We start from the raw sequence: 13,137 nt of genomic DNA on the forward strand, positions 1-13,137 counted from the left end.
GGGTTCGACATTGTCCATGCTCTTGGACTTCACGATGGAAACTTCGCCGTTAGGAACGACGTATCGTTGTGTTGTACATCCTCAATAGACATTGTGTAAGACATTACGATCAATTTTTATCAGCTCTCGCACAGTATGTGACGTTGTTTCTTCCCTTCTTTACGCATCTACATACCCAAAATTTTCGCAAAGATCAAAGAGACCACCGATACGAAACATCTACTCAGTCGACATGATCACCATAATCTCCACTGCAGTCTTACTTGCCCATGCAGCTTCTGGTGCTGCTCTCGGTCGCCATGAAGGTCACCATGAGGCCTCATCCGCATATATCAACATCAGAAACATGACTGGATTTGTATATCCTACAAGCAGCAAGGCCGCCTACAACCTAACAGCACCTTCGCAGTCGACAATTTCGAGCAACACAACAATGACCATACATATTACTGCAACTCCGATCGCACCTTCACCAAACTGCATCGGAAACCATGCCCCGTACTGGAACGCACCTTCCGCAGGATGGGCAAGGTATAGTTCAGGTATGCCCGGAATCTCGCCTTCCTCAGCCCATGCGTCCCTATCTTCGCTATTTGTTCCACCGCCGACGACACTGTGTGATGATCTCTGGTGGATTCACTGGCCTGCATCACGCATCACGAACAGCAGTATCGCAGCAACCTCAACACCAGTGGCCGTAAGCAACTCCAGCGTATATTTATCATCCACGATCACAACGCCCGCAGTACCGACTCTAACAGCTCGCCCCGATCAGCCATCCAATCAGTCCTCCATCGCCGTCGTTATCATCCCCATCACCAACATGTCCACACCAGCCGCTTCGCAAGCCGCAGCAGTAATGCTACAAGGCATCCACAACGCGCTGATCGACCCTATGATCCTCGATCCAGGCCGTCTGTCCAGCCCAGATGCGCAGACATCCACCATCCACATCACCATGACAGCCAGTGTCCCGAAGCCCACGCCGACGATGTCTGAAGTGAAGGAGTCGACAGTCACGTCGAAGGTTACGAGTACGTTGACGAAGACGGTGAAGGTGTCTTCGACGGCAGCACAACCTCCATCACCTTCTTCTTCGTTGCCTCCTTCGTCGGCACCACAAGCGAGTCCACCCCCGAGGCCGTCGAGTACGCCGCAGTCCGATAAACCAGCTGTGTATACGAGTATTGTCTCTGCGGATCCAAGGTGTCCGTATCCGTTTCCAGGTGTATATTGTGGTGAGCCGAAGACGACGCTTGTCACTGAGACAAGAAGCGGGTCAGCGTCGACGACGAGCACACCGACGAGTACGGGTGGGAGTGAGAAGCCGAGGGAGGATGGGTGGTGTCCTTATCCTGGGCTGCGGTGTTGATGTACTTGCTGACATCGAGATAGACTGCCTGGATCGAAATTGACAGTTACAAAGACGTTGGTGTTGGTGCTTGTGGCGGATGTTGTTGCGCAGGCGACGGGAGTTAGAGGTGTCTGATGTTGTAAAGAAGCAGAGGAAGCCAGTTTTAACATGCTCATTATAATAACTCTTTCGTTATACATACACTACTCTTCTATTCGGACGTGCATGACGCTTTGTTGCCGATACTTTATCGTGTCGCCATCTCATCCGGGACCTTCTCACCAGCGCACTCAGCCAGCAGTCTGTTCTGCACGTTCTTCGCCGCGCGCGCATATGCTACGATGTCAACATCTCCCCCCTTGCCGTCCTTACCACCATCGAAGACTTCGTAGCTGAACCAACCTCGGAAGCCGGTGTTGAGGACTGCCCGCGCTACGTCAGCGACCGGGAGGTATCCACCGTTATACGGCAGCGGCCTGAAATCGTGACTCCACCTTCCACGCGGCAGCAGACCATCCTTATCCCGCTCATCCTTCAGCGCCTGCGGTACCTTGTACCCGTCGCTAATTTGCAGCAGGTAGATCTTATCCTTTGGAATCGTGTTTCCAAGCTCTTCAAGGCTCCTCTTGAACCGCTTCTCCAACTCTTCCTTGCTCACATCTTCCAACAGCCCCGACTGCGTCCGTGGATCCGCCCACTCGCCCCCCGCAGTCTGGAACGTATCGAGACACAGACCGATGTTCGGGCGATCGACCTTCTGCACGATGTCCCATGCATTCTTCCAATCCGGCGCGTGCGTCGACCAGCACCAGTTCTCGTACGCGACGCGGAACCCATGTTCCTTCAATTTATCAGCGAGCTCCTGCAGATCGGGCACGATGCGGCTCTTGTCCAATTTCTCCAGCTTAGAATCTGTGGACCCGACTTGCAGCATGTCTGTGCCTGCGGCGCACATGATCCGGATCCAGCCGTCCAGCCTCTCGAACGCATCCTTACGTTCATCCGAGCCCTGCGGCCAGCCCTCGAAGTTGGCGAAGGGTTGCAACATCATGATGCCTAGGTTGCGCTTGTTGCATTCCTTCTTAATCGCTTCTGCAACCTTCACCAGTTCGTCGTAGTTGTTGGGTGCGACTTCGTGGCCCAGGAGCGTTTGCCCGTAGGATAGGATGTCGGGGAAGGATAGCTCGACGGCGGCGAAATCAGCTTTGGAGATGGCATCGAGGCGGTCAAGGAGTGGGGGTGGTGAGTTGGGTGACCCGAGGGAGCATGTTGCGTAGCTGATTGGGATGGTGGCTAGGGAGGAGAGGTCGAGGCCGCCCATTGTGGATGTTGAGTGTATATTAGTAGTTTGAATTCTATGGGGGAATGTGTTTATTGATTAAAGAAAGAGGTCTGAGAGGGGTAGAATGTATGGAATATGCCGTGGTAACGTGTGTAGATACAATTGCTGTTGTCAGTGTAGATGGAACTTTCGGTGCCATACGCATGACGTCGTTATGGTGGAGTAGCTCCTATGACCGCATACAGCTGCATGTTAGTAAAGCTCTGCATCTTACCCAATTATTTACCTGACAAGAAACGAGCATTTATGAACTGAAGACCAAGTCATCTCGTAGAGCTACAATCAGCCCGTCAAGGCGTGCCGTAAGAATGGTGATGGGAGTATAAGGAGGCAGGAGCGTTGTGGTACACTGGGAGCGACTACCTCCTAGTTGCGTTCGTACTTGCCTAGGGGAAGCAGTGTACCACAGTATTGAAGACATGAAGGTCTCGTGAGACGATAGTTAGTCTGCGACCTGTTGCTGCCCAAGAAGCCCATGCATGAGTGCTGTGACTTATTGAGCTTCGAGGTCCAGCCGCGTCAAGAATCCGCTCTCCCAAAATTCCGCAGTTCACCGCCCGGTACCAGCCAATCGCAGGAGGGCCGACTCCGGACAGTCATTCACACATGCTTGACTCTTCGCGCCCCACAAACGACGTAAAGGTAGACTGAGCGCAGCAGATAAAAGTGTATCCTCCAGCAGTTTTGTCTCTCGATTGCACACTCAAGAGTTCTTCCGAAGCATAGATTTAGAGGCGTCATGTCTGTGAGTATCCACATCTGCTTTAATGCCCCGCCACTACCCCACCAGTTGCACTTTCTAACGAAGTTACGTAGTTCTACATCGAGAACAAGTCAGTTGGTGATGCCGCCAACTCAGAAGACTGGCGCATTCGCGGCTACAACCCCCTCACCCCCCCCGATCTTCTCCAGAGCGAGATCCCCCAGTCGCAAAAGTCGAGAGAAACGGTCCTGAAGGGCCGCAACGAGACAGTCGAGGTCGTCCAAGGCCGTGACAAGAACGGCAGACTTCTCGTTGTCATCGGGCCCTGCTCGATTCACGACCCCAAAGCCGCTCTCGACTACTGCGATCGCCTCCTCAAGCTGAAGGAGAAGTACCAGGATGACCTCCTCATCGTCATGCGCTCCTACCTGGAGAAGCCCCGCACAACAGTCGGATGGAAGGGTCTGATCAACGACCCAGACATCGACAACACCTTCAAGATCAACAAGGGTCTGCGTGTCTCAAGACAGCTCTTCGTTGACTTGACTGAGAAGGGCATGCCCCTCGCCAGTGAGATGCTGGATACCATCTCTCCACAGTTCTTGGCCGATCTGCTCAGTGTTGGTGCAATTGGCGCCAGGACGACCGAGTCTCAGCTCCACCGTGAGCTTGCCTCCGGTCTGTCCTTCCCCGTGGGCTTCAAGAATGGTACCGACGGTACTCTTGATGTTGCTGTCGACGCCATTGGCTCCGTCAAGCACCCTCACCACTTCCTCTCCGTCACCAAGCCCGGTGTTGTCGCCATTGTCGGTACCGTAGGCAACGATGACTGCTTCGTCATCCTGCGCGGCGGAAAGAAGGGCACAAACTACGACGAGAAGAGCATCAAGGAGTCGCGCGAGGCTCTCGAGAAGAAGGGCCTCAACGCGCGGTTGATGATCGACTGCAGCCACGGCAACTCCGAGAAGAACCACAAGAACCAGCCCAAGGTCGCGCACGTTCTGGCCGAGCAGATTGCTGCTGGTGAGACAGGCATCATGGGCGTCATGATTGAGAGCAACATCAACGAGGGTGAGTTCGCCCCCGCAATTACAACTGTGCCGCATGCTAACGCAATTTATAGGCAACCAGAAGGTACCCAAGGAGGGCAAGGAGGGTCTGCAGTACGGTGTTTCGATCACAGACGCTTGCATCAACTGGGAAGACACCGAGAAGGTGCTCGAGGAGTTGGCTACCGCCGTTGCAAAGAGGAGATCGGTTCGCAACGGCGCGTAAAGCTTTCTTTCTTCTGTCACGACTATTCTTGCTCGAAGCGCGGCATTTGGCGGGTCGGCGTTACCGGTGCTCGAGTACCCCACTGATGATCATATACCACATGTGCGATCATGCACAAATTCAAAAGTTTCACTCGCAAGTGCAGCCTCGACGGACTCGAAACACTGTGTGACGAGACTTTTTTTGCTGCATCGCTCATGCTCAGATCGCAGAACGTACATCCGCATGGGCGTCCATCTTTATCTCCAGCCCCATGCAGAATGCAGGTAAGTAGTCGATGCTACCATGGGCGCAATCCTAACCTAACCCGGTTTGCGGCTCACCAGTGCATCGAAACGATCGGCGTGCAACAAGCTCGACTATCATGGAGACGGCTTGGCTTCTCCCATACCACCAACAAGGCTTGTCAACCCAATCGACTGGGAATTAACCGCCTTTGCAGATATCCCCCTTGACAAGGCTGTCAAGGGAATGATGGTCGGCTTCACCGAACCTTGTTCATGCAGACCCCACGTCCCGCCAACCCAACTTTGACAATCAACCTAAACATCCCCATCCCCGCGCACGTACGACAGGCACATGAAACAGTAGTCATTGACGTCAACCAGAGATCATTTTCGCGACCTCCGCCTTGCATACACAAAGCTTTTCGACGATTCCACATCTGGATAATGCCAAGGCAGCCTTACGAACCACTCGTCTAGTTCATTGTTATGTTAGGCAAACGCACGCGAGCTCAAAGTTGCCCTCCCACCCGATCGCACAGGCATGTGGCTCGAGGACTACAAGGCCCTTACTCGACTTCACACTCAAGAATACGACCGCATCATCAAATTCCAGAAGAACTCGACATCAAAAGATGATCTACAAAGCACGCTGGTGCACACCAGAATCTCGTCTATGTTAGCGCTCCCGCTCAACGTCCACCGCTGCAATTTTACGCGAACGAAGGGCTGTTGGTGGCTTCAAAATCACGGGAACTTGCAGCTACACCACGTGCACCGGTGAACGACCCTGCATCGGGCTCATCCTCCTAAAATACTCTTCAGCGACACTGGACATGCAGACGGAGCCGCCGCTTAAGGTTGATTTAGAATATAGCGCGAGATTTGGTGCGAACTAGTGCGCCGAAGCCTTTTGGGTCTTATTGATAGAATCGTCATCTTTGGTGACTATCTAGAAGCTTCAGAAGATCTAGCCTGTAGGATGATCACTTCATGTTTCGTGGCTCCTGTGCCCGGTCACCGCGGTCCCAAGTACCCCAAATGTACGGCGCCTCAGGGTCGGTGGTACAGGGCGACTGTATTCGTGAATAAGCTCTACTGCAGGTGAAAGCACAACATGCATGATGTGTGTATGCATGACAGCCCCAAAACTGACATCCGATCCGAAACCTTCTTCCATATACCTTTCACGAACACATCCGAGCACCGATGCAATTCCTTGCGGAGGGATGAACCGTACTGGAACTACTCCGTCAGCCATTGCTTACATTTGGCGTCAATTGCGGCGGACAGCCCACTTCAACGGGCCCTTCAGCCTTAGCCGCTTGTGTGGGTACCATGGCTCTGGGAACATGAAGCCATCGCCCGGAGCAATTTGATTATCGACCAATAACTTGTTCATTCACGTGACTTCGCAGAACAGCGCAAAGGAAGGAACGGATGTTGAAACACACCAACCGGGCGTACACACTCCAATCTTCACAGTGAGTGGTTCCCTGGTTGATGCTCGTCCGATAGGGTCGATTTGGAGCCATGATGGGACGGGTATATGGTATAAGACGGCCTTGGAGTTTGCTGCTGTTGTTCTATCGTGTCCCATAGGCTCCAATATACTTTGTTCGGTGGAACCGTGTTGTCTACTACGTTCAGTTCACTCAGGTCCGAATCATCTTCGATCAACGTACCCCTCAGTGTCCCTCGCCGTTGGCTACATCTTGTCCGCCTCCCGCCTCACCGCTTCTGACAGGCGCTCACCGCCCCAGGCTCATACACAAGGCAACATGTCTTTTCTTAATGACGAGGCTGATGGCCACCCTCACTTCACCGGTCAGGAGGCTGCAGACCAACTCAGCCACACCTCTCAGCCTTCGCAACAGTTCACAACACATTCTGCCTTCCTCGATGGTGTTGGCAGCCACTTTCTCCTCAGTTCGAGAAATGGGTCCTACGATGCCAGTGTTGACTTCAGTGAAGATGAGGCTTTCGCGATGCAGCCTGAAGCGAACATCATCAATCCACGTGCAGACCGTGTTGGCTGGCTTCATGACAGTCCCAACAGAAGCCGACCGCACAACTCTCCACCAACGCCCACGCTAACTCCAGTTCAACGGCTTCCATACCTTCCACCTTCTGCAATGTCGGAGTTCAACCGCCAGCGCGCAGCCAGAAAGAAGCATGCTCTTACTTTCGGTAAGAGCCCCAACTCTTTACAAGATTGTCTTCCTACCACTTTGGCTTCGAGAAGCAAGCGTGCCTGGCTCGCTATGCGCAGGTGCAACCTGCACGACTGACACACCTTCTTACAACGATCGCAAGCTGCCTTTCGACTCAACTTTGTCACGGGCCTTTCACCTCCTATCAATTTTGTCAGCCTACTAGAGAACGGCACTTATGCTGACTCCGAATGTAGACCCATACCGGAGAGCACTCGAAGACACTCCAAAAGCTTCGCCAGTTGACACCGCATTCACGTCCATAGAGCCCGAGAGCGACGGAGAAAATGATCCTGCGCAACTCGACCACATACAAGAGACCCCTTCGGGCGGTCAAACACCGTCGCATCGGTCGTTCGGAAGCGAAGAGGACAGAGACATCGACAGAAATAACGGCTTACTAGAACAATATATCTACACAGAGACCCGTGAGCACCTTCCTGGGGGCGCGCACATCGGAACTGGTGTACCGGACTACATGGCAACGCCGATGTCTGGTCCATGGCATGCAAGCGGCACCGCTCCACAAACAGACGGATCTTAGAGGGTCATTTGCAGCAACCGTCAACAAAAAAAAACCTCCATCGGGAGGCCTGCAACGCCTCTTTCTCTTCCTTCGTTGTCGTCTCCATATTCGTTTCTTAATTGTGCCCAGAGCCGAATCTTGGCTTGCTCGTTGATCGAGCCGTCAAGGTGTCCAGTTCGAATCTGCTTGCTGTCCAAATCTTTTCCGAGCGTCGTATCCATCTTGTATTCGTATATGTATCAATAACCCGTACCCAATAGTAACATATTGTCCCGAGTCGCAGAAATCTTGATCATCTGCTGTGAGGTCCATCAGCTTTGAGTCAGTCATTGAAGCGTCACGCGTCTACGGCCAGCACTTCGTACAATAAGTTTTCGAGAAATCTGCGATAGGGGATAGCAAAGCATAAAGATAACAGTGGATGCCTTCAGGCTACATCAATCGCATATCGCGGCTGCAGGAAGGTGTTGGCAAGGTGGGGTTTGCATGGTGGCTGCCCCGCAGCTTGTACTATGCAAGGTCGCGAATAATGGATTTCGACGTCTTCGATGAATTTGAGACAGCTTCAGCGACCAATTTCTGTCTCTGAGACCGATTGACGTTGGCACAAAAGCTGAAAGGCACGTTGGTCAAAGCTTCGGTCTCGCCCGGAGAGCGACTCCGAGGCTTTCGATCTCGAATATTGACATCACTCATCGCCATCACACTTCAACTACATTAATTGATTCAACATGGCACGACTGTCAGGACTGCAAAGAGATGTGCTGTCTCTGTATCGCCAATGCTTACGAGCCGTAAGGGAAAAGCCATCAGTATGATGATCTCAGCCTTGTACTTCCGTTGCACGCGACTAATGGCTACAGGATACGCGATCACATTTCCGAGACTTCGCAAGGTACTAAACATGTGTACCAACCTCATCAGCATCTCGGCTAACGGATTGTAGGGCTGAATTCCACAAGAACCAGGGGGTGGGCAAGAAGGACTTCGGCACGATCGAGTACCTTCTGCGAAGGGGCCGCAGACAGCTCGAAACCTATCAGGACCCAGGCATCCGCGATCTCCACTGAGACACGGCCTATCGAACCTTCTATGCAAAACCATCAGCATGCTGCAATCCTTGTCCGAGCACACAAAACTGGAGAGTACCTGCAAAGAAACATCACGTGACTCTTGGCGGAAACTTCGAGATGGCTCCTTCCGGATGCCATCTCCGATCACACTGCGGAGATCGAAGATATGATTGGAGGTGTCTGAGAGCCACAGCAAATTTTGGGGTGACCCGGTATCACGATCGAAAGACGTGGTTGTTAACATCATGAAATGTCGCGACATCGAACGCTCTAGAATCAACTCGAACCATCTCTGAGCATCTTCATGTTTCTCTCACACCACTTGACGACAGTATGAAATACTGTCGAGCAGTGTCGAGCAGCATCACGATGCTTCTCGAAACTCGATACTTGAGTATATATGCAGCTCAACCAACCCTCTCAAGTCCATCATCAGAACAATCACCAGCTCTTCTATGCAATCACTGCGCACAACAATCCGCCGAGTTCCACAACAACTCAACCGTACTACCAAGCCATCAACCGCACGCACCTTCACAACCACACCAGCAATAATGTCTCTCTTCCCACGCTTCACTCAGGAGTACGCTCCCATCTTCCGTCTCTTCGACGAGTACGACCGCCAGGCCTTCGGCGATGTTGACCGCCAGTTCACCAACAGCATCCGCTCCTTCACACCCAAGTTCGATGTCAAGGAGACCAAGGAGGCCTACGAGCTGCACGGCGAGCTCCCCGGCGTCGACCAGAAGAACATCAACATCGAGTGGACCGACAACAACACCCTGACCATCGCCGGCAAGCACGAGCACGTCCGCGAAGAGGGTCAGCGCCCCACTGCCATGGAGAACGGCGAGGAGCAGAAGAAGCTCGAGTCCAACGTCAAGGATGAGAAGCACCAGCCCACCGTTGAGGACGAGTCTGCCGAGTCCACAAACAAGGACACTCAGGTTGCCAAGCAGTCAGAGCAGCACGAGGTCGCGAAGAAGGAGGAGCCCAAGCACAAGTACTGGGTCAGTGAGCGCTCTGTTGGGTCGTTCCACCGCAGCTTTGCTTTCCCTGCGCGTGTCGATCAGGACGCTGTGAAGGCTAGTCTGAAGAATGGTATCTTGAGCATTGTGGTGCCGAAGGCTACGGCGCCTCAGTCGAGGAAGGTCAACATCGAGTAAGGGTACTCGATGGATACGACATGAATGAGACGGATTTAACGACAAGATGACGACCTTTCGCTCCTTTGGTTTCAGCGGGCACAGCAATGGTGTTTTTCTTTGATGGATGTTAGCATGGTATGAAGTTCCGGTACATTCCTTTCTACCATAATAATACTTCTGGGGGTGGATGACGAAGTGGAAAATTTCATGCACCGTACTTAGTCAAGTAATCAACTAATTCGAAGTCAAACATGTTGCATACACTCCCGTGATGATCTTGGACAGTGAGTCTTCGGCCTGGATTGAGAACTGCATCCTTTTCTGCCAGTCATGTGCCGACCCAACCCGGCACCCTGATGCCTACATCTGTTCCTATCTGCTCATCAAGTAGACTGAACGTGGTGCGGAAGGTACTCGGTCTTCTTCCTCAGGGCGGCCGGGAACACATGACTATCTGTAACGACCACGCAAAGTATCATAGAAACATTGAACATCACATTAAAAGGTATGACAGAACGCAAATTTGGTTTGAATAGACATATTGTTCGTGGCGGACACCCGCATTAGATAGCTATGGCTACCAACGATCCCATGAACCGCTTACAACGTGTACCTGAAGCCCTCAAGACCCTCGATAATCTTACCACCAGCATCAGCGCGCTTGTTAGCCCTCCAGAACTTCAGATTCATCAAGAGCGAGATAACGACAATAAGACCAGCAGCGATCATGCAAGCAGTGATGCCAGGGACGTAGTGGGGCGTGTCCTGAGTGCGGAAGACAGTGCCACCGATGATTCCACCAATACCACCAGCACCGACGAGAGTGGCAGAGCAAAGAGCGCGCTTCCACTGGCCACGGATGTTGTTTGCCTGCCACGTAAGGACGGCGGGGACGTTGGCGTTGGCGGCAGCGGTCGCGAGGAAGACTCCGGTGTAGCGGACGCCGACGTTGTTGGAGAACCCGATCATAGGGAGACCAATGAGGGCGAGAACACCGTTGGCGATGACCCATGGTGATCTTACATGATCTGTAAAAGTCAGCTGAAGGCCTCCATGATAGGAGATTTTTTGGTACTCACATTTGTCACCTGCCCATGCGAAGCCCATCATGACGAAGCCAGCGAAGATGTAGGGAGGTGCGATGAGACAGTTAGATGCAGCGGTGCTGAAGCCCATACCGTCCTTGAGGATAATGGGGAGGAAGTAGGCGATGGCGTAGGTGATGGTGGTAGTGAGCATGAAGATCGCAGCAAAGCCCCAGACCTTAAGGTCAAGCGCGTTGGTGAGGTACTTCTTCAGGTTAAACTCCTCAGGCAGAGCGTCGTGGCGATCCTTCTCGATGCGGGCAACGATGAATTCGACCTCGGCCTTGTTGAGGAACTTCTTACCCATGCCAGGCTTGTGGGCGAGCTCGGGGAAGTCGACGATAAAGTACCATCCGATCAAGCCGATGACGACTGTAATGACACCTTGGAGGATAAAGATCCAGCGCCAGCCACTAAGACCAGGGCCGAAGGAGACGGGGGTGGTGGGCTTGGCCTTGGTGGGACCGTAGTGAACACCGAGCCAGGGAGCAGCCTGGAGAATAATAAGTACTTGTAGCAGCCAAATTGTATTATTATACCAAACTTACCTGGACACCGTGGCCTTGAAGAAGGGAGAAGAGGTAGCCAAGAATCCCGGAGAAGGCAGACGACAGCATGCCAATGAGGAAGAAGACGGTGTTGCGCTTCTGGAGCTCGAATCGCTGGTACCAGCAGGACAGGAGGTAGGCGGAGCCAGGGAAGAACCCAGCCTCGAAGATACCGAGCAGGAGACGAAGCGGAATAAGAGTATGCCACTCTTTGACGAAACCAAAGCCACTCATGACTGCTCCCCAGATGACCACGATCGACGGGAGGAAGATGCGAGGGCCAAGCTTGCGCAGGACGACGGTAGCAGGAGGCTGCAGAGCGACATATGTGATGAAGAACAGCAGGACGATGATGCTGTAGCGCTCACCGTTGAGCTTGAGATCGGCACCCATGCCAGCAACCATGGCAACACCCAGGTTGGTCCTGTCCATCAAGGAAACACAGTACATGAAGCCGAGGGTGGGGATCAGACGAAGATCGACCTTGCGGATGATCTTTTTCTGCTCCTCAGGTGTGAATGTGTTGATGCGGTCATTGTTGAGATTCGACTCAGCCGAGTCGACGCGCTCGATCTCGGTGATGCCGACCTTCTCGTCGATGAGAGACATGGTGATGTGGAGGTAGTTGGAGTATTGAGAGGTTGAGTGAGGATGAAATGAGTTAGAGATGGAAGAGAGGCTCTGAGCTGTTGAGGTCGACTGATCCTAGCGAAAAAGGACAGAAGAGATGTTGAACACAAACAAGGATGAGGGACTCAAGTCTCATATACCAGAACTCATCTCCTACCCCATCCTTCATTGCCCCACACCCGTTCCGACACCCACATAGTCTACCCCAGACTTTGCCTCTCCTACCCCGGGGTTCACGAGATGCATGGAGGCTCTAACTCCAAAGGAGATGTTTGCCCGATGCTATGGTATCGGATTGTCCGGACTTGGTAACTGAGGATGGAATTCGATGGGTCTAGGATGAGGTTCCAAGACCCCCCAAGCACGATAGCAAAAGCATGTCACAAATCTGCGCCCAACAACCAGGCGGCTGTGCCTCCGATCGTCATGATAGCCCGGGAGCACACGTGCTTGGCACAGATCCGGGGTATGTCTGGGCCTGACGGGGTGAACTAAGCACGAAAGGCGTTGGAGTCTGGGGTGTGCTAAGATGAAAGAAGAAATGCTAGTAGATTTCAGCCGATGTTGTTGGTGGTGTGGAGAAGGACTGGTTGAGGGCTGTGCGCTAGCGAGGTCTGGACCACGCCCACGTACAGTTGACACCAGATCGAGGCCAAATTACAACAAGTGATGCTGTTGGCAAGGTACCAACATCGTTCCTAACGACCATGAGGAGTGCCGTGATTGAGTGCCGCCGATGCTTGCAGAAGCTGATATAGGCGTCCATGTAGCCGCGACAATCGTTCGGTATGATCTCAATTAGAGATATCAGAGTGACGATGCGTCACAAACACCAGAGCGTGGAGGTAGTCGAGGATGAGAGATTGGGGAGCCTAGATCGAGATGTAATTGCTGATTTGACATGGCAGGTAGCAAGTTGTTGCGCCCAGTAAGGACGTTGCGGACTGTCATGCCGGTTACTTGAGTACCTAAGCGGCAGGTATTATAGGCGCGCAGCGCAAGAAGCTGCCAACCTG

General features: G+C 52.8%; 5 protein-coding genes across 5 annotated transcripts; 3 read left to right on the forward strand and 2 right to left on the reverse strand.

The window, feature by feature from the left end:
- Positions 1 to 1,524: 1,524 nt before the first annotated feature.
- BU25DRAFT_413602 (xylose isomerase-like protein) lies at positions 1,525 to 3,170 on the reverse strand. The gene has a single exon (XM_033707070.1). The coding sequence runs from the start codon at positions 2,673 to 2,675 to the stop codon at positions 1,602 to 1,604; it is 1,074 nt and encodes a 357-aa protein (XP_033558545.1). The 5' UTR covers positions 2,676 to 3,170; the 3' UTR covers positions 1,525 to 1,601.
- A 74-nt stretch (positions 3,171 to 3,244) lies between these two features.
- BU25DRAFT_450733 (phospho-2-dehydro-3-deoxyheptonate aldolase-like protein) lies at positions 3,245 to 4,940 on the forward strand. Its single transcript, XM_033709713.1, has 3 exons — positions 3,245 to 3,441; positions 3,513 to 4,470; positions 4,523 to 4,940. Exons 1-3 carry the CDS (start codon positions 3,436 to 3,438, stop codon positions 4,672 to 4,674), a joined length of 1,116 nt encoding a protein of 371 aa, XP_033558546.1. The 5' UTR covers positions 3,245 to 3,435; the 3' UTR covers positions 4,675 to 4,940.
- A 3,428-nt stretch (positions 4,941 to 8,368) lies between these two features.
- On the forward strand, positions 8,369 to 8,707 carry BU25DRAFT_433582 (uncharacterized protein; the record flags this gene model as incomplete). Its single annotated transcript, XM_033708786.1, has 3 exons — positions 8,369 to 8,449; positions 8,501 to 8,532; positions 8,584 to 8,707. 3 exons carry the CDS (start codon positions 8,369 to 8,371, stop codon positions 8,705 to 8,707), a joined length of 237 nt encoding a protein of 78 aa, XP_033558547.1.
- A 392-nt stretch (positions 8,708 to 9,099) lies between these two features.
- Positions 9,100 to 10,119, forward strand: BU25DRAFT_413610 (HSP20-like chaperone). Its single transcript, XM_033707071.1, has one exon. The coding sequence runs from the start codon at positions 9,166 to 9,168 to the stop codon at positions 9,874 to 9,876; it is 711 nt and encodes a 236-aa protein (XP_033558548.1). The 5' UTR covers positions 9,100 to 9,165; the 3' UTR covers positions 9,877 to 10,119.
- On the reverse strand, positions 10,012 to 12,412 carry BU25DRAFT_160210 (MFS general substrate transporter). Its single transcript, XM_033700705.1, has 3 exons — positions 11,492 to 12,412; positions 10,938 to 11,436; positions 10,012 to 10,886 (listed from the first exon to the last, which is right to left on the reverse strand). The coding sequence occupies exons 1-3, from the start codon at positions 12,098 to 12,100 to the stop codon at positions 10,459 to 10,461; spliced, it is 1,536 nt and encodes a 511-aa protein (XP_033558549.1). The 5' UTR covers positions 12,101 to 12,412; the 3' UTR covers positions 10,012 to 10,458.
- Positions 12,413 to 13,137: the final 725 nt, after the last annotated feature.

Source organism: Macroventuria anomochaeta (assembly GCF_010093625.1).
Source record: "Macroventuria anomochaeta strain CBS 525.71 unplaced genomic scaffold BU25scaffold_31, whole genome shotgun sequence".
Classification (NCBI taxonomy): domain Eukaryota; kingdom Fungi; phylum Ascomycota; class Dothideomycetes; order Pleosporales; family Didymellaceae; genus Macroventuria; species Macroventuria anomochaeta.

Excerpts from the sequence above, each read along its gene's own strand:
- BU25DRAFT_413602 (XM_033707070.1), bottom strand. The coding sequence starts at position 2,675 with ATGGGCGGCCTCGACCTCTCCTCCCTAGCCACCATCCCAATCAGCTAC.
- BU25DRAFT_450733 (XM_033709713.1), top strand. Across the intron at positions 4,471-4,522 it reads TGAGAGCAACATCAACGAGG|GCAACCAGAAGGTACCCAAG; the intron begins GTGAGTTCGCCC and ends CGCAATTTATAG.
- BU25DRAFT_413610 (XM_033707071.1), top strand. The coding sequence starts at position 9,166 with ATGCAATCACTGCGCACAACAATCCGCCGAGTTCCACAACAACTCAAC.
- BU25DRAFT_160210 (XM_033700705.1), bottom strand. The coding sequence starts at position 12,100 with ATGTCTCTCATCGACGAGAAGGTCGGCATCACCGAGATCGAGCGCGTC. Across the intron at positions 11,437-11,491 it reads TTCAAGGCCACGGTGTCCAG|GCTGCTCCCTGGCTCGGTGT; the intron begins GTAAGTTTGGTA and ends ATTATTCTCCAG. Across the intron at positions 10,887-10,937 it reads CGCATGGGCAGGTGACAAAT|ATCATGTAAGATCACCATGG; the intron begins GTGAGTACCAAA and ends TGACTTTTACAG.